The sequence below is a fragment of the Trichosurus vulpecula genome, chromosome 2 (genome assembly GCF_011100635.1).
Source record: "Trichosurus vulpecula isolate mTriVul1 chromosome 2, mTriVul1.pri, whole genome shotgun sequence".
NCBI lineage: Eukaryota > Metazoa > Chordata > Mammalia > Diprotodontia > Phalangeridae > Trichosurus > Trichosurus vulpecula.
The window spans coordinates 19,478,434-19,496,143 of NC_050574.1; the positions used below are offsets into that span (position 1 = coordinate 19,478,434).

The following is a 17,710-nucleotide window of genomic DNA, read 5'->3' on the forward strand; positions in this document are numbered from 1 at the left end:
CAGATCAGGTTTTGTCCAAATTTGGATTTGACTAATTCCTCATGATGGTCACAAGTTAAGAGCAAGAAATATGCGGCTGTTAATTATAAGCAAGGCGGGCATTTATAGCTTATTCACAGTATGTCTTTTCAGGTGATTCACACTTTGCATTTTGGTGAGGTGATTTATCAAAATTTTTGAAAAAATAGAACATGAAGAAAAAGAATGATGACGTGCAGTATTTATAGCTTAAAGGAAAAAAAACACTTTTTATTCAAATCTGCCTTCCTCCTTCAAAAACATTCTGTAGATCTCTTCTCTAATAGTCTGTGGGTGTTAAATCTTATTCTCAAGAAGTGTTCTAAATAACAAAGCTTTTTGTTGATATGAATGAATTTACCAAAATTTAAGAACCCGATACAGGAACTGCTTTGGGGGTACCTCTCCAGGGAATGGCCATCCTGCAGTCAAACATTAATTAGTCCCAAACTCCTCCTCCCCTTCTACCCCCTTCTCTCCCTCCAACTATCCCTTCTAGAACACAGGGATGTTACAAGATTTGTTTCTTCAGCAGTCCTTGTGCTGGGCAAGCCCTTCAGAGGGGCAGAGTGAAATTGAGACCTTGGCCCTGCCTTCAGAGCTCCTACAGTCTAGGGGAGGGTAAGAGCCTGGGCAGTCACTGCCTATTTCCAAAAATACAATTTAACGAATTCACTTTAAAATCTTACAGCAAGGAGACCAAGTCTAGAGCAGAGGTATGTTTAAAAGTTTGTATTGTGTTGTACCCGAACTCAGAGTCATCTTAGGATTTAAGGTGAGGCAGGAATCCCCCTCCTCCCCCAATACCCTCTAGTCTGGGCTGTCTAAGACCAAGGTGCCCTTTATACCAGTGAGCAGGTACTTAAAAAGCACTGAGCTCAGCTCTGGGGGCACAGAGAACAGAGGGACCCAGGCTCTGCTCTTGAAGGAGAAGGGGGCAGCGTGTATACATACAAGTACATGATAGACATATGTGAAGTAAAAATCAAGGTACTTGAAGGGGGGTACTAATGGGGTGGGAGTGGAGATCAGCCACAAGAGGTGGCATGGAGCTGAGCTGGGAAGAAAGCAGGGCATTCTAAAGCCTGTGATGGGATTTTTCAGTATTGATTTGCTTTCCAAGAGACCTTGCTTGAGGGGGGTTGCCTCTATTCTGACCAGTACTTCATTAATTCTGAATGTGAGCTAAAATTCCACATAGGCAGGAACATATCTCTCCTTAATGACTAAAGCCTCAAGGTCAGGAGTATCCAGTATAGTCTCTAGTTAACCCAGGCTTCAAGCAGCATTCCATTTCTACAGCAAAGAATCAGGATAAACACTACAAATAAGTTTCAAACTGTGAAACTATATCTAGTGGGAAACTGAGGCCAGAAAAAATTTGTTTGTACCAGCTTTGAGAAAAGCTTACCTCACTTCCTTGACCACTCACCAAACCAACACTTCCAGGTCATGTAACGAGGAGAAGGAAGAGGAGTATCGAGGGGCAGCTGTGAACCATATTCCTGGCCCCTCCATTTGCCCCCAGCCTCCCTCCATCCTTACTGATTCAGCACCGAGAGCCTGAACGGTTTCATCCCGGCAGACTGGTGATGGGTTAGGATGCCTTTGTGTTTGCATCCTCACAGCCACACCCCTGGAACTGGGAGTGCTGGTCTCTGCCATTGGCATAGGCATATGCACTGTGTAGGCACGATGGCGGATGTCTTATGAAGTGCTTATAGATTGGCAACACACTTTACAAAGGTCTCATCTTCTTCCCAGCTCTCCCTGTTGTATAGATGAAGAAACTCAGGCCAACCCAGGTGAAGTGGTTTTTCCCAGAATCACACAGTTTAGTTGGTGTCTGAGGCAGGATTTTATTTCAGGTCTTCCAGAGTGCAAGTTCAGCACCCTGGTCATGATGCCATCGAGCTGTCCAGTTTTTGCCTTTTGAGAACTTGCCCCAGATATTAGCTGAAAAAGAAAAGCTTGGGGGTCTCTGGGCACTTCCGTGGGCAGTGTACATATCCTGCCAGCGTAGGCTACTTTGCCCTGGGCTCTTTCCCCTTGAGCACTTGCTTACTGGCCTTCGAAGGTCACCCCTGTGACCTCTCTAGTACAGCCACAGGCTCTTCCTCCCTGGCTCCTGGCGCTTGTGAGGAGCTAAATGGAGCGATGGAGTCGCCGTGTCAGTGCACGTTTAAAGAAGAGGCTAGAGTGGGGGTGGGGGGCAGCCCACAGGTATTGTCTATAATGGTGAGCTGGAGTTAATACGTTTGGCTGAGCTGCTTTCTTTCTCTTTTTATTCCTTGTTCTAAGGGTGGCTTACTGGGTGGGAAGAGGGACATGTTCAAAAAGGAAGATGATGTTAAAAAAAAAGTTAGCAGTAAAAGATTTTAAAGCGTGCTCCAGAATAGGGGCTGTGCTGTTTATTTCATGAAATGTGACCATGTTGAGCTTCAGTGGCTTCCCTCCTTGGTAATCCAGACTGAAATGAGCCCAGAGCACATGTGCCCTCATTTGTCCTCTTCTGAGTATGACAAAGGGGCTGTGGTGAGTAGAAACCCATCTGTTGGGAGCACTCTAGGGGTGAGTGTCACGTTGGGAGGTGTAGCCATTTGTGTGGCCACCAGAGGCTGTGTGGGGTAGTGGGAAGATCCTGCCCCTTCACAGCCTTGTCACCTGGGCCAGGTCGGCCTTGCTAAAGGAGATCACTTTATAAATCTTAGGATGGTTCGTCAATACGAGTTATTCCTCATGTTGTTCTTTGCCCCCTGACCAGTTTTGAACACGTCCAGCACTAGAAGGTGAGGTCCTGTGGGCCGAGAGGGACGGCATTTCTGTGGGGCTGGGGGTTTGCTGCCCGGGGCCCAGTCGGAAGATCCTAACCTGTCGGTCCTTCTCTGCTGTCTTTGTCTTGCTTTTCTACAGAGTATTCAGGAAATGAAAATGACAATGAGACTGAGCCGGAGGCAGTGACGGTGACCTCTGCAGGTTGCTGCAGTTCCTTTCCTACTATTTTCTCTTATTTCGCTTTCAAAGACAAGACAACCATCTCATTCCACATTTGCATGAACTGTCCAAGTTGCATTTTGGCCACAGATGCCACCTGAGCTGCTTCTGAGCTTGTCTCTCTGTACCATGCTCACGGCTTCTCTGGATTTTCACTTTTGCCCTTTCACAGGTGCCCAGACTTCATTAGGATCCCAGTGATGTGAGAGCACAGGTTCATAGTACACAGCACTAATGGCGACATTTTCCCATCGAGCTTTGTTCATGTCCAGTTGCATGTGGCCTTTTGAAATGGCCAAGAGCAGGGTTGGGGATTGCCTCCTGCTCCCGCAGGGCCCAACCTTGAAATGAAGCAAAGCCTATCCCTCCTGGATGGACTGAGCTCTGCTTTGGTTTCCAGGTTTTTTGGGCATGGTTCATTTCTCAATATGGTGTTTATCCTTAGGACTAAGTGGTGAACATAGAGCTTTCTTGGATGCTCAAGATAACTGGCTTATTGTAGCCCAGTCTGGAAATTAAGGATGCTTCTAAAAACCTCTTTCTAGCTCCTGACCAATTTAGGGACAACATCTCTGACCATGGTTAGGACTTCAGGGATCTGCTATCCCATTCCATTCTGTGATCCTTTGTGTCTAATCTCTGTGGGTCTGTCAGTTCCTTGCTGGCACCAGTTGTACAAGTTAGCTTGGCTAAAAGGCATTTGGGATCAGCTGCACTGAAATGTAGTTAGTTGGTTTTTAGGAGCATACTTACTTTCCTCATCATGGTTTGCTGAGGATATCCTAAAATTAGTTTGTATTCTCAGAGCCTGCAGTCATTGGAGAGGGGTTTGGGGAAAGGCAAAAAAGGAGATTCACAGACAATTGTTAACAGGTGCCTTAGTGCCTAATGAGAAAGTTCATTTCCATCTCAAGATGAATCCGTTGCATGTAAATCATTGTTCAGAAAGCTAAGGCTGAATCTTCCTTGGGTAGGGGTGAGGATGCTGCCTGGTCCTTTGAGAAAGCAGCTTAGGAGCCAGAAGGCTGCTTGCTTATCCTCACCTTACCATTTAGGGTCCCCCTCCCTCTTCTTTCCTCCCCCTTCTCCAGGTCATATGCATGGTCATGAGTTGTTTAATTTCTCCATTGTGCTTCTGTGTAACCGCAAAGCTAACAGAAGTGGTTGTGAACTAACCCGCATGCCACGCGTAATCTGTCGTCCATCGGTAACACTTCAGTTCAGAACAGAGCAAAGAAAGTAGGGGTGTATTAACTCCTCCTTTCTTCTTTCTCAAAGGCGGTGAGCTACACATGGCTCAATTTTTCCGAGGTAATCTGGCTGGCTTAATGATTCGCTCTGGGAAATTGGAAAATAAGAAGGTGATTGATTGTCTGTACACCTGCAAAGAAGGACTCGATTTGCAAGTGACTGATAGCAAAGGCCTGAAGGTAAAGTTAGTCTGAGGACGCAGGGGTGTTCTCCTAAATTGCCATTAATAATGAGATCGTGGAGAGAGAGAAGAGGTGGTGTTATTATTTAAAAAGTCCTTTCATTGAAACGGTAGAGCATGTAAAGCTTTCTTCATAGTTCTTTTTCTCCTTCTAACTCTGTCCTCTACTGAAGTTAGGAAATATTTTGAAATGATTCATTTTAACCTCTACAGGTAATTGACTCACTTACCACATGGGATCCCCTCTAGATTTCTGGTGTCTCCACTTGTTTGCCTGTTTGCCCTTACACATTGACTGCTCTCTGCTCCTCTAGCCTGTCTCGCCATCCAGAACTCTCTTCCCTTTGTTTCTTCTCTTGGAATGACTAGATTCAAGCCAACCCCAGCCAGTCGGTGCTGACTTTGGAAGGAGATGACTTAGAGAGGTTTGATAAGGCCATGCAGCACATTTCCTATCTGAATTCTCGACAGTTCCCCACACCAGGAATCCGAAGGCTCCAGATCACCAGCACTGTCAAGTAGGTCTTCATCTCTCACAGGGATGGGGGAGAGGGGATAGCCTGGGGTAGGTGAAGAGTGGGAAGAATGTTGGGGCTTATTAAAGGGGGTTTTATGAAATTGCACCAGTGTTTTTAGTTTGAGTAATCTTATTCTTCCTTATAAAAGATAATCTGTCACATTGATGTGCATAGAAAAGCAAATTCAGGGAAACCATCTCCGTTCCTAAAATGTTGTTATTTGAAGTCAGTAACAAAGGATTGTGGGGCTGGGATGTATTTGGCCCCTGAAAGAAGATATGTCATATTTCCCTTGAGCTAGCCATCTCAGACATTTCACCAGTTTGACTTTGGAGTGACTCTGCCCTATGTCTTACTGCAGATGCTTCGATGAAGACGCCTGTATGTCAATCCCTCTTGTTGATGGCTATGTGATGGTCTTACAGCCAGAGGAACCCAAAATCAGCTTGAGTGGTATTAACCATTTTGCTCGGGCCGCTTCAGAATTTGAAAGTGCTGAGGGAGTCTCCCTGTTCCCAGAGCTTCGAATCATCAGTACCATCACCCGGGAAGTAGAACAGGACACAGATGGAGATGAGGATCCCACAGGTAACAGATTTGCCACTTCTAACCTTCTCCAGCAGGAAACAGGCATGAGAAACTCTTGTTTTCATAACTCATCTTACTGAATTGTGAAATTAGTTGCTTTCACTCACACCTGCTTTTGGCCCATCTCTCAGGGATTCTGGAGATTATAATAACTCTCTTACTTTCAGTTAGTCAATAAATATTAAGCATCTGCTATATTCCAGGCTCTGTCCTAAGTGCTAAGATACAAAAAGAGACAAAAGACCACCTCTGTCCTCAAGGAGCTTACAGCCTCCTTAGGGGAGACAAAAAGCAAACAGATATGTACAGACAAGCTATATACAGGATAAACAGGAAATACTTAATGGAGTGAAGACATCTGCTTGGGGTTTGGAGAAGGCTTCTTGTAGAAGATAGGATTCTGCTCTATCCAATAAAAATAGTTGGGACTTGAATGGAGGCAGGGAAGCCAGTAGTCTGAGATGAGGAGCGAGAGTGTTCCATGCATGGGGGGACAGCCAGAGAGAAGGCATGGAACTGAGACATGGAGGAACAGCCAGGAGACCAGGGTCACTGGATTGAAGAGAAGTAAGGTCCAAGAAGACTGGAGGGGCCCAATTTATGAAGGGCTTTGAATGCCAAATAGGACATTTTATATTTGCTCCAGGAGGCAATAGGGAGCCCTGGGAGTTTATTGAGTAGGGGAATGATGTGATTGGACCTGTGTTTTAGGAAAGTCCCTGTGGTACCCAAATGGAGGATGGCCTGGAGTGGGGAGAAATTTGAGGCAGGCAGACCTACCAGCAACTATTGCAGTAGTCCCGGTGTGGGGTGTTAAGGACCAGAGTGGGGACAGTGTAAGGGGAGAGAAGGGAGTGTATTCCAGGGATGGTTGCAGAGGTGCAATCAGTGGGTCTTGGGAAGAGAGAGTGAGGAGTCCAGGATGCCTCCTGATTGTGAGCCTCGGGGACTGGGAGGGTGGTGGTTGAATTTGAGATGTCTGTTTAAGATAAATTTAGGATCTCAAACTGGAAGTCTAGTTTAAGATGTGAGATTGGAGGTTAGCACAGAAGTTAGGGCAGGACAGGTCAGTTTGAGGTAATTAAATCCATGGGAGCTGATGAGATCACCAAGTAAAGTAGTATAGAAGGAGAAGAGAAGAGGGCCCAGGGCAGAGCCCTAAGGACACTGACAGAGGTAATAACTTGGAGGAGATCCAGCAAAGGAGATGGAAGGGGCAGTCAGGGAGGAAGAGAACCAGGAGAGAGGGATGTCCCAAAAACTTAGAGAGAAGAGGGGGATCACCAATGTCAAGAGGCTGCAGAGAGGTCAAGGAGAATGAGGATGGAGAAAAGGTCATTGGAGACACGTGGCCCTGCAATCTTAGCCTTATGAGATCTGGTGAAATGTCTGCTTTTAGGGCATTTTCTGGGAAGGTGAGCTTCTCTGAGGTCAGACCCCAGAGAAAACAAAAAGAAATTGGTTTTTGTCAGCAAGCCTGGAGAAAGATGAAGTTGGTAGAAGGGTATTCTCTAAAATCATGCATTTTAAACATTTCACTTCACGTTGTGCACATCACTGTATTTGTAGCTTCATCCAGTTACTTCTTTATTCTTGAAAGTAGCAAAGAATAGGCCCCATAACTTGACATGAGAGCCAAAGGAGAGTTTGGAAAACCCCAGGCCTGGGCTGAAGGGGCAGTGAAGTGCCTTGGCTTCCCTTTCCTTCCAAGCAAAAAGAGGTTACTTTGAGTAAAGTGGCTTCCTTATTTTGAGCGTCTCTCCTAAAAGCCTCCTTTAGTCGAGGAACATTTCAAGGATCTCCTCCAAGCTTTCCAGTCTCACCACGGTTGGCTTTTACTGATTTCTGGGACCCTTTGGTGCATGTTCTCTTCTTTAGTTCAAGAGTCATTGGTGTCTGAGGAAATCATGCACAATCTGGACACGTGTGAGATCACCGTGCTGGGAGAGGAGCTAAATCCAGATCAGGAAAGTCTGGAGGTGGATATGGCCCGCTTGCAGCAGAAGGGCATTGAGATGAGCAGCTCCAACCTGGGCGTCGTCATTACAGGTAAGAGCAACAACCAAGGCGGCTGGCGGGCTGGTCAGGGAAGGTGATGGTGGCTTCCTCTTCTCCCTCCACCTTCCCCTGCTCTGTTTCTCTGACTTGACCCCATTCTACTTCTGGGAGCTTGGGAAAGTCAGGAGAAGTATATAGAGGAACATTCTTCTCTGGAATTCCTGATAGAAAGAATATGCAAGGATGTGTGCAGAAAGCAGGCCTGCCTTATCCCACGCTCTGTGCTTACAACTGTTGTCCTGCTCACTCTAGAAGCCCTCCTGCGGGGCTCTCTCGTGTTAGGATATCTTACCAGCCGACCTGACTGTAACAAGGGACTTTCCTACCCCCAGGTGTGGACACCATGGCCAGCTATGAGGAGGTGCTGCATGTGGTGCGTTACCGAAACTGGCATGCCTCCACGTCTGTGCTGGACAGGAAGTTTAAGCTGGTGTGCTCCGAACTGAACGGGCGCTATGTCAGCAATGAATTTAAAGTAGAGGTTTGTGTCAGTGATGGCTGAATCCGAAAAAGGCTCAGACCTCTGGGGCCTTCCTCTGCCCGATGCCAATTACTGCACTTAGCTCAGAAGTCCCCAGGGTGCTGAAGAAGTAACGTCTAAATCTTCCATTGCCATCTAGAGCCAAATCCCACATCTTCTTTACAGGTTTTGGAAGAACACACCTATTGGGTCAAGTCAAGCATTTCCTCCTTTCCACAGGCAGTCTCAGCCCATAGAGGGGGAGGTGGAAGGTGGTGGTAAAAGGCAGCTGACAGAGAGCCTTGGGCCTTGGGGGTGGATCTGGGTGGTTTCTGGTGATCTGGCGTGTGAGAGGATGAGTGTATGAATGTTGTCATGAAAAGAAATACCCAGAGGAAAGTAAATTTGTAGATCAGTCATCTGATTGGTCTGAGGAACAGGGACTGGTCGGTCATCTTTTGGGATCTGAACAGACTTAGCCACTTTTCTTACCAGATGGTCTGTAGGCCCCTTAGTAGTGGATGACCAACTGGCTTTGTGCAGGCGGCTCTTCTTTAGGCCAGAATGTTAATGAATTGAGAGAAAACAAAGTTGGGGCTGCCTCTAGTTAAGGCACTGTTCCTGTGGAGGAATAACTAGGCTCTGTGGGCTCCTGGGCTCTTCTTCCTTCTGCCCGAGAAGCCCAGGCTGCGGCAAAGCCTGTCTGTCTCTGTTGTAGGTGAGCGTCATTCATACGGCCGACCCAGTGGAACACGCTAACCACATCGCGGCCCAGCCTCAGTTTGTCCATCCTGTGCATCACTCGTTTGTCGACCTGTCCGGCCACAATCTAGCTAGTCCCCACCCATTTTCAGGTAAGGGTGTTTGGGCATTTCTGTTGCCCTTTTGCCCCCTTCGTGGGGTCTTTGGGGCCAGATTAAGTAGCTGCTTTTGACCTGGAGAGAGGCTGTTCCTCTATTCCAGGCTGTTTTAAGTTTAAAATGATCATCTTTGTTGTTCATCCGTAGTTGTTCCCAGTACAGCAACTGTCGTGATCGTGGTGTGTGTCAGCTTCCTGGTCTTCATGATCATCCTGGGAGTGTTCCGGATCCGGGCTGCCCACCAGCGAACCATGCGGGACCAGGACACCGGGAAGGAGAACGAGATGGATTGGGATGACTCTGCCTTGACCATTACGGTGAACCCCATGGAGGTAGGCTACCTCGGTGCTGATGGGGGAATACAGGCTCCAGGCCCGCACTGCTGCTTATGCTGCTCGATCAGCGCTGGTTATGAAAATGGTTTATAAACGTATCCATTTCTGTGGGAAATGTCACCTCTGACTGGGTTATTTTGCATGGGGGTGGGGTGGGGTGGGGTGGGGATCGGCCTACATGGCTATGACATGGGTTGTCTAGCAGAATGCCATTTGTTTGTCCTCTCCGTGGACGGGCAGAGTTCTTTTCCTTCCCATCTTTCTTCTGCTTTGCACGTAGATTGGGCCCGTTATGTAACATGGGGAAGAAAATGGAGCTTTTCATCCTTGCTGGCTAGTGAGCTAAGAATTAGGTGATGTCGCTTGAGGCCTGGGTCTGCAGGGAAGGTGCATATTTTGGCTTTGGCAGGGGAGCTCGCTTCCATTTGTCATGGTAAAGCTGGCCGCCGGGTAGTCCTCGGGAGTGGGCAGACACGGACGGCTGATTCACTGAGTTTCTATTTGTCAGACCTATGAGGACCAGCACAGCAGTGAAGAGGAAGAGGAGGAAGAGGAAGAGGAGGAGAGTGAGGATGGTGAGGAAGAAGATGACATCACTAGCGCAGAGTCAGAAAGCAGTGAGGAAGAAGAGGGGGAGCCCGAGGAGGATCAGCAGAACGTGAATAGACAGCAGCAGTTAGAATGGGACGACTCGACCCTCAGCTACTGAGACCAGCCACTCCTCCATCCGTCCTGTTTCTGCTTTGAAAGACTCTGCTGTCGTCCCCTCCCCCGGTGTACAAAATCATTTTGGCCAGTTGGCCCAGTGGCTCCCCTGCTGCCCCCATGCTTGCCCCTCCTTCCCACTGACTGGATTGGGTGGTCGGGTTTTTTCAACACTACACGAGGCCCTACCTGGCCCCTTCTCCTTCGTCATCCCGGCTCAGCTTTCCCGATGTGCACCCAGGTGTCCAGGCTCCACTCCCTTGTTCCTTCAGAAAAGCTGCAATGCTCTGACTTGTTGACGAAGGGTAAAGCATTGCTCATTCCCACCCAGTGAACATTTTTCCTTTTTTTAAAAAAAGTTTTATTTTTTCCAAATTAGTGCATGTGTAAAGTGGCAAGAAGGAGGTTAATGTGTAGATGATTAACTTTTGATATTTTGTAAATAAATTGAAATTCTGTTGATGTCCTTTTTTGTGATAGTGTAAACAGAGACTGGTGTTTGAGGCGAGGGCCAGGGGGCTGCGGAAGAAGGAAGACTAGATAGGGTGCCCTCTTGTCTTCTCCATGGGGAACAAAGAGGAAAGTCTGTGGCTAACCAACTGTTTAGACTTTCCCCAAATCTCTGGAGCTTCAGCTGCCCTGCCTTAGGACAGTTCCAGGCTCGGTCCCTAGGCATTTCCAAGGGTAAGTTGTTAAAAAGCACTGCCTGGAGGCCATAGACCAACCATGTGGGTGCTATGCCAAGGGCTTCGTGGAGGGACCCAACCTCTCCTGACTTGAGGCTGCTCGGCTTCTTGGGTGGGATATGCTTACCTGCCTGATTGATAGAGGGGAGGGCAAGGTTTGGAGAACCCTCTGTGGCCAGAAACAGCAGAGCCTCTGTATTTTCTTTGGGAGTTAAATATTTTTTTCTAATTTGGGTGATGGGATGGGTGGGACATAGCTGGGATCATCCCCTCATTTTACACAGCCCTGCTAACGACTTGTAGTTCCTTGTACAGTAACCTGGATTCTTGTACTAGGCCTTTTTATTTCTATCTCATAAATTCAAATTCTACAAACCAGTTGTGCATCAGATTGAATACATGGTTCATCGAGGGCAGGCAGCCAACTGAGGTCACCATTGATTAGAGCACAAACCCTTGAACAAACAGCTGACAAGGCCCATCGTCTTCTCTAACTCTGCCCACTCCCCAAGGCTGGTGGGATAAGCTTGTCTGAACATCTGGCCTTCGGCTCTGGGGACTCCAGGCCCATCTCCCCCTTCCTCCTACATGACCCCTCGAAGGGTCTGCTCTCCAGGGCCAGGGGGAAAGAGAAGATGAACCTCTTCTGTTTGTTCATGGGGCTGTGGTGCTGACCTGTTAGCAAAGGGCCTGAAACCCATAAAAACATGGTTTTTGGTTGTTTTTTTTTAAAGAAATTTAAATGTAAAATTTTAGATTTCTAAATGGGGGGGGGTGTGGGGGGAATGATTTTGACTACTTTTCTGTGATAACATACCTGCTAGTTGGAAGTAAACTGGGGATTATGTCTAACAGTTGTCCTGTGTTACTGTTGCTGTGTAGACCTTTCCTTCCATATACTGTCACTGTAGCTACTGTATTTAGACTCCAAGTGATAAAGAGTGAACCTCCATACTGACAGGTGACCTTCTGGATACTGTCTGTAACCGTGGTCCGGTCTCCTTTCTCAGATGTGTATATTGGTGATAGGTCAGTTCGGAAAGACTATAAGCTACAATAAATTTCTGATTCTAAGGCTGGTGTGAGATTCTTTTTGAAGGGAATAAATGCCACCCACTGAGAAACTCCCCATGTGTTTTGAGCAGAGACTCTAATGACGTAAAAAGGCTTTATTTTTTTTTAAAAATCTGCTTCGACCTCTCATTCCAAGGTTTCACAGACCACTTGTCTTAACCCACAGTCACACACAACATATCCTTCTACGTACAGAAATATGAAATGATTTAAAAAAATAGAAAATATTTCTTCAAACTAGGCACATACAGTCTGTACACTGAAACCAAGAATTGTTATGTATGTGCAAAATTGTGCCGCCTCGAACCAGGAAGCACACAAACCCGTTTAAATAAATAAAGTTCTAGTCTTGGCTTTTCCTATTTTAAAACAGGTGAACTGGATGGGTTTTGTTCTGTTTTTTTTTTTTTAATTTCATTATTTACTTTGAAACAAAAGTGCAGTCAATTTGAACTCCAAACGGGACAGGGGCAGTATGGGTGGGAGCTGATTTCTGACTGATGCAGACCCGCCCAGCAGTGCCAAACCTAACTGTGCACACAGGAGGCCCTTTCATCTGGGCCTGATGTACACACGACCTGATCTGAGAAAGGGGGCAGCACCTTGTTCTTTATTTAACAATGCACCTGGTCTAGGGAGAGGAGAGCCGTTCCTGCCTTGGACTCCCTTAAAACCTCAGCTTCCTTCATCATGGACATTCATTACAAGGCAGGAAGAGGCCAGGGAGGGTTTGTGGAGGCAACTCCCAGGCCTCAAGTAGGAGTGACGTGTAAACCGTCCTCTCAGGGGCCCTGGCCACGCTCGCTCGATCACCCACTCACCACATACAATCTGGAAGCTTGTTGCTGAAGGCATATCAGAAAATGAAGTTTTCACGAGTCCCAGACCTGGAACTGGTCTGGTGAAGGACGTGGTGACAGTAGCCTATAAGCTTTTCACACGGTTTCAAGGTTTAAAAAACAAAACACAACATAAAAACACAAAAAATGCTGCTCTCAGGAGCAGGCAGCGAGTGACTACATTAAAACACACTTGCCCCATTCTCACCTCTCAGCTAACAGTGCGAGCTAAGACAAGCCCGATTGGTGGTGATTCGCTTTTTAAACATGGTTGAATGATAAGCATTTAAAGACCACACATCCCAACTGAAAGTGGACATGCCAGTGACTACAATTCATTGCTTCCTCACACCCGGGCTCACCCAGGGAGCTAGTCTGGCTGTTCCCTCTTAGGTACGGACAAAATCACTGCTCGGATGAACGACTAGACGGAGCCTTCCTTCTCACATCTAAAAAGAGCTAAATTAGAAGATACACAGCGACCATCCCTGAATCCCGAATAAAATGCAGTGGGCCTCAGCACGGCCCAGGCTTCCTCGGGGAGCCAGCCCAAGTACTAGCAGCTAGTGGAGAATGCGCAGGTGCGGCAGGGATTTGCCAGGGCAGTCTCCTCCAGGCCCAGATGTGGACTAAGCAGCGAGGAGATGCGAGGTCGGTGAGTGGGGCCAGGCTTCCTCGCTGCTCCGCAGATGCAGCGATGCCCTCAGTACAGCAGGAGCCAGTGAAGATGCCCTCACTCTTGAGACCCACCAGTGGGGGCCTTTTTGGCTCAGAGCACGATGGGGTCCTCCACAGCGGGGCCCAAAGGCAATCCCCTTTTATCTTTTATCCAAAGCTTGAGCTATTGTAAACTGCAAGTCTCCCTTTCCTTGCCCCACATAATGCATTTCAATTTGCCACTGTTTCCTTCGTTCCTTAAAGTTTCGAGTCATCAATAAATTAAATACAGGAATTTCTTTCCATGTAAACCAAAGGCAATTGTGGAGTAGGTCCTTGCCCTGCGAGGTGGGTACGGGCTGTTTGGCTCCCAAAGAACAGCCGATGGTCCCTTAGCAGCAGCAGACACTGCGGGCGAGTGGTCGGAGGGCCCCCGGCTCTGCTCGAGGCCGGGGCTGGGGCCGCTGCTACTGCCTGTTGTCTTTGGACACGTTGTGGGCCAGCCAGTTCACTTTGGTTTTCCAGCTTTCTCGAAGGGCTTCGTTAAACTTCACTCGGAAGTGCTTCAGGGCCTCTTCATCTGTTTTCCCCAAGGCCAAGGAGTCCTGAGAAAAGGGAGAGCCACAGTAACAGTGGAACCAAACCCAGGTCCCTCTGTGCCAAAGGGGGTGGGTGCTTTCAGCTCGCCCGTGGGTGGCCTGGTGTGTGCATCAGGGCATGCTTTGGGACTGAATGACTTCCCCGCATCCAGCTTCAAGTCAGACCAGACATGTGGCCCCTGCCCACCGATAGCTTGTGTGTGCTTGGCAGAGGAGAGCCCCAGTCTCCAGAATGGAATGGGAAGCTGCCTCGAGCTGCAGGTCAGCGGCATTCCAACACAGTGATCATTGTACTGTTCCCCAAATGAGGGCAAACATCTGGAAGCCCCCCTTTCCCCCAGCACTCTGAACTACTCCCACTACCCCAGCCCCTTTCAGCTCTGGCAGGTAAGAAAAGTAATCATCTGAATGAGATGAGGGCAATGTTTTGGTCCAAGATGCTGGTGTGAAGGTGGGCAGTCTATCACAGACCTGTGGCGAATCACAGGCCCTTGTGCATGGTCCTGTTGGTCATCCCGAGGAAAGAGCCTGGAATACTAGGGACAGAATCGTTGGAAGGGACCTAGGCTCACCTTGAGATACTGGATGTCTTTGGAGCAGCTGAGTTCAGGCAGTCCGGCTGCCCGCATCAGTGCAAAGAGGTGAAGGAAAAGGAGGCCGTGGCGACGCAGGATGGTGTATGCCCTTTCACAGTAACTGCGGAACCTGGGTGGGGAGAGGTGGCAGCGGTGGCGGTCGTACCTGCCCAGCCCACCCTCAGCCTGTGACCAGTTTCAGCAGCAGCGGCCATCTTAGAGACTCTGAGACCGACCTGCTTCTGTAGCCAGCCCCTGAAACTCGACCCCACGTGGCGTCAGTGCAGGAGGGGGTGAGGGGCACAGGGCTGGGCACACCTTTACCACTCCAGGAGAGGGATTTAGGCTTCCATCTGTGCCCTCAAGGCCGAGTCTGAAGAGTCTGAGCCAACCCAAGGGGTGGGAGAGGGTGGAAAAACTGCCCAAATGTGCCATCTCCAGCCCTCTTCCCTGCCTGCCGGGGCTCCCTCACCTCTCAAACTTCTCACTGTTGTTGGTCTTCCCCTGCTGGATCACGTGGACAAAATCATAAGTGAGGATGAATGGGACTCGCTCACGGTTGATTCCAAATTTGGTCTTGAAATTGCCCAAGAAATGGCCGAAATCGATATGGAAGAGCTTTGGGAAGGAAAAGGCAGAGGACGGCGTTCCATGCGGCCAGAGCTGGGGCCGGGCCTCGAAGCCTCCCTCTCCCTGGTGCAGACCCCCGGCGCAGGCACAGCCCCTACCTGCCCACTCTCCCGGATCATGATGTTGTCGCTGTGCCGATCCCCGATGCCCAGGACGTAGGTTGCCACGCAGTAGCCCGCACAAGAGAGCGTGAACTCCTCGATGGCTCGCTCCAAGGCCTCCCTGGAGAGCACAGGTCCCCACGCCCCGTCATCACCATCATTGTCACCGCAGCAGGCTCTGCGTGGGCCGGCCCGCTCCGGACCCTCAGGAGCTGTGCTCCCCACCTGGTGGCTTGGGGGATGTTCTCTGGGCCCTCTTCTTTCCTTCCCCCCCTCCAAATTCTGTCTGCTTGACCAAGGGCCAGCGGGAAAAGAGGAGCCTGCGGCCACGGAGGAGGGCTTCCCGGGCTCAGACGCCCTTCTCCAGAGCCAGCCTCACCTACCCAGGGTTCTTGGACTTGAGCCAGTTGAGCAGGGCGTCTTTGTTGAAGGCTGCTGTCGCGGCCATGTTGCTTTTGTTCAGCTGGATGTTGGCGATGGTGTCCGAGTGTGACACCACCTCGATGAGCCCCGTCCGGTCCCCCGTGGAGAGGCAGCCGTAGGGGGTCATCCTGTGGCGGGCGGGGCACACATACCTCTGAGGCCACGCTAGGGCTGCCCGTGGGCCTTCCTCCAGCGGGGGCCTCCTTGCTGCCTGAGCCTTGAGTCAGTCAGCCTTCACCTGTCAGGGCCCAAACTGCGGGATCCAGGCCCTTGGTCCCAACCCCTGGGGGTCTTCCCTGTTCTTTCCCTTCCCCCTAACCAGGATGCCAGGGAAGAAGTGAGTTTGTCCCAGAGCCCCCAAGGGGAGGGGAGCAGCTTTTATCCCAGGATGTGGGTTCTACTGCTCCCATGGAGATGTGGTGCAGGGAAACCGAGAGGCAGGTACCAGCACCAGAGATTTAGGGCTGTGCAGTCACGGGGAACCAGAGATGCAAAGTCAGTCACAAGAAGTTCAAAAACCATGGTAGATGGGTGTAGCCTTTCCCGCCTCCCCACAGTGGCCTCCATTTCCCTTCCCCCCTCCCCCCCCCCCCCCCCGCTTCCCTGATGGGGCCAGGGGACAAGGGCAGGGCCTCACCTCAGGTCCAGCCCCTCCTGCTTCCACAGCACATCCATCAGCTGGATCATCTGGAGAGTCAGCATGTCCTGGCGGAGATCTGCCCCAGGAGCCCCAGGGAAAGAAAGACACAGTCTAGTTCTTGGAGGGTTCTCAAAACTGTGCTCTCAGCCGAGCCAGGGACAGGGACCCTGGAGAGCTAATCCCCGGAGGAAGGGTGGCCAGGAGCGTCCCTCCCCCTCACTCACCATCTCCATTCTTAAAGATGATGCCCACGTGGCTGTCCCCACCTCCGCCGGCCTCCTCGTTGCTGTACACAATCCACAAAGGCTTCATCTTGGAGTCCATGAAGGTACACTGCTCCACGCTGTAAAGATGGGGGAATATGTCTGCAAGGAACCCCCTCAGCTAGGCCAGCATCCCAGGCAAGAGGGCAGGAGAAGGGGGCAAGTCCAAAGGAGGCCCCTGGCAGCCCGGAAGGTGGACGCAGAGAAGTGATAGAAGGATTCACAGGCTAGAAGAGGGTAGGAGGATTCAGGGCATGGGTGTGGGAAAGGAGCAGCAGGAGGGGCAGGGAGGGGGCTGGCAAGAAGACGGGGGGAGAGGGCAACCTGAGGACCGTCTGCCTTACCAGACTTCAGACAGTAAGATACTGGGGTTCAGGGGAGACTGCACGTTCGAGAGGGCCTCTAAGTATGTCTCCTGCCTCATACACACATGCATCAATTCCTTGGTCTGTGGCTTGGTGGTCTTCTGGGAGCTCACTTTGACAAAGTCATTCAGTGCCTTCATTTTGTTCAATGCCTCCCCCTGGCCAGGAGAAAGGGTGGGCAGCGGTTAATGTTGGCTGGCAGGAGAAGGACCCCGGGGCTCTGGCGAGTTTCTCAGCCTGGGCAGGCAGATACAGCGTCCGTCCATGGGAGAAAAGGCTGGAGAAGAGGCCCTCCCTGTTCCCCCAGCGAGCCCGGGGTACCCTCACCTGCTTCATCAATGCCTTCATATGGTGGTTGCTGCCACGGCAATAGGCCTCCATGATGAGGCCAAAGCGCAGAGCCACAGAGGGGACGTGCATCTCGGAGCTGGAGGAAAGATGAAGACCTGAGCCTTCCTTCTCTGGGGCCCAGCGAGGGGCAAGGCAGCTGGGGGGGACACACCCAGCCCCAGTCTGCCCCTGAGGGCAGAGCACATAGGGCTCAAGGCCTGTGAGGTCCCAGGTGGCCCACGGAGGGCCCACTTGCACATTCCTTCTCTACCCCAGACCGAGCTGTGGTCAGTCCCCTGCCCCTGTCCCTGGGTGTGCTGCTTGGACCCTGGGGAAATCTGTGTCTGTCACGTTCACGGGCGGGGTGCAGGGAGAGGAAGAGCTGCTTGGCCCAGAGAGCACTCACCGCAGGTGCCAGAAGAGGAAGTGACCGATCTTGCGGTTGGCCAGGGCCCGATCCAGCAGGAACTTGGTCAACTCACAGTCTAGGTAGGATTCGTACTTGAGTACCTGGACCAGCTGCAGTAGGTACTGGAAGAGCTCGTCATCCCTGCAGGGAA

At 50.2% G+C, this 17,710-nt stretch overlaps 2 protein-coding genes across 8 annotated transcripts in view; one reads left to right on the plus strand and one right to left on the minus strand.

Moving 5' to 3' along the window:
- CLSTN1 (calsyntenin 1) overlaps positions 1-11,728 on the plus strand; it is an 87,024-nt gene extending 75,296 nt beyond the window's left edge. For 2 of the 4 annotated variants that reach the window (XM_036743089.1, XM_036743090.1), the window contains 9 exons: positions 2,932-2,994; positions 4,291-4,442; positions 4,814-4,962; positions 5,324-5,550; positions 7,429-7,599; positions 7,941-8,089; positions 8,787-8,922; positions 9,076-9,260; positions 9,772-11,728. In XM_036743089.1, coding sequence (XP_036598984.1) covers positions 2,932-2,994; positions 4,291-4,442; positions 4,814-4,962; positions 5,324-5,550; positions 7,429-7,599; positions 7,941-8,089; positions 8,787-8,922; positions 9,076-9,260; positions 9,772-9,972 — 1,433 coding nt within the window. In that variant the 3' untranslated portion in view covers positions 9,973-11,728. The remainder of the gene's footprint in view (positions 1-2,931; positions 2,995-4,290; positions 4,443-4,813; positions 4,963-5,323; positions 5,551-7,428; positions 7,600-7,940; positions 8,090-8,786; positions 8,923-9,075; positions 9,261-9,771) is intronic. The other 2 variants (XM_036743091.1, XM_036743092.1) reach the window with 1 other exon arrangement.
- A 98-nt stretch (positions 11,729-11,826) lies between these two features.
- PIK3CD (phosphatidylinositol-4,5-bisphosphate 3-kinase catalytic subunit delta) overlaps positions 11,827-17,710 on the minus strand; it is a 75,308-nt gene continuing 69,424 nt past the window's right edge. For all 4 annotated transcript variants that reach the window (XM_036743086.1, XM_036743085.1, XM_036743088.1 and 1 more), the window contains 10 exons: positions 17,557-17,700; positions 17,148-17,247; positions 16,800-16,978; positions 16,417-16,535; positions 16,190-16,268; positions 15,513-15,680; positions 15,127-15,250; positions 14,871-15,016; positions 14,396-14,528; positions 11,827-13,829 (listed from right to left, as the gene is read on the minus strand). In XM_036743086.1, the coding sequence (XP_036598981.1) occupies positions 13,692-13,829; positions 14,396-14,528; positions 14,871-15,016; positions 15,127-15,250; positions 15,513-15,680; positions 16,190-16,268; positions 16,417-16,535; positions 16,800-16,978; positions 17,148-17,247; positions 17,557-17,700 (1,330 nt within the window). In that variant the 3' untranslated portion in view covers positions 11,827-13,691. The remainder of the gene's footprint in view (positions 13,830-14,395; positions 14,529-14,870; positions 15,017-15,126; positions 15,251-15,512; positions 15,681-16,189; positions 16,269-16,416; positions 16,536-16,799; positions 16,979-17,147; positions 17,248-17,556; positions 17,701-17,710) is intronic.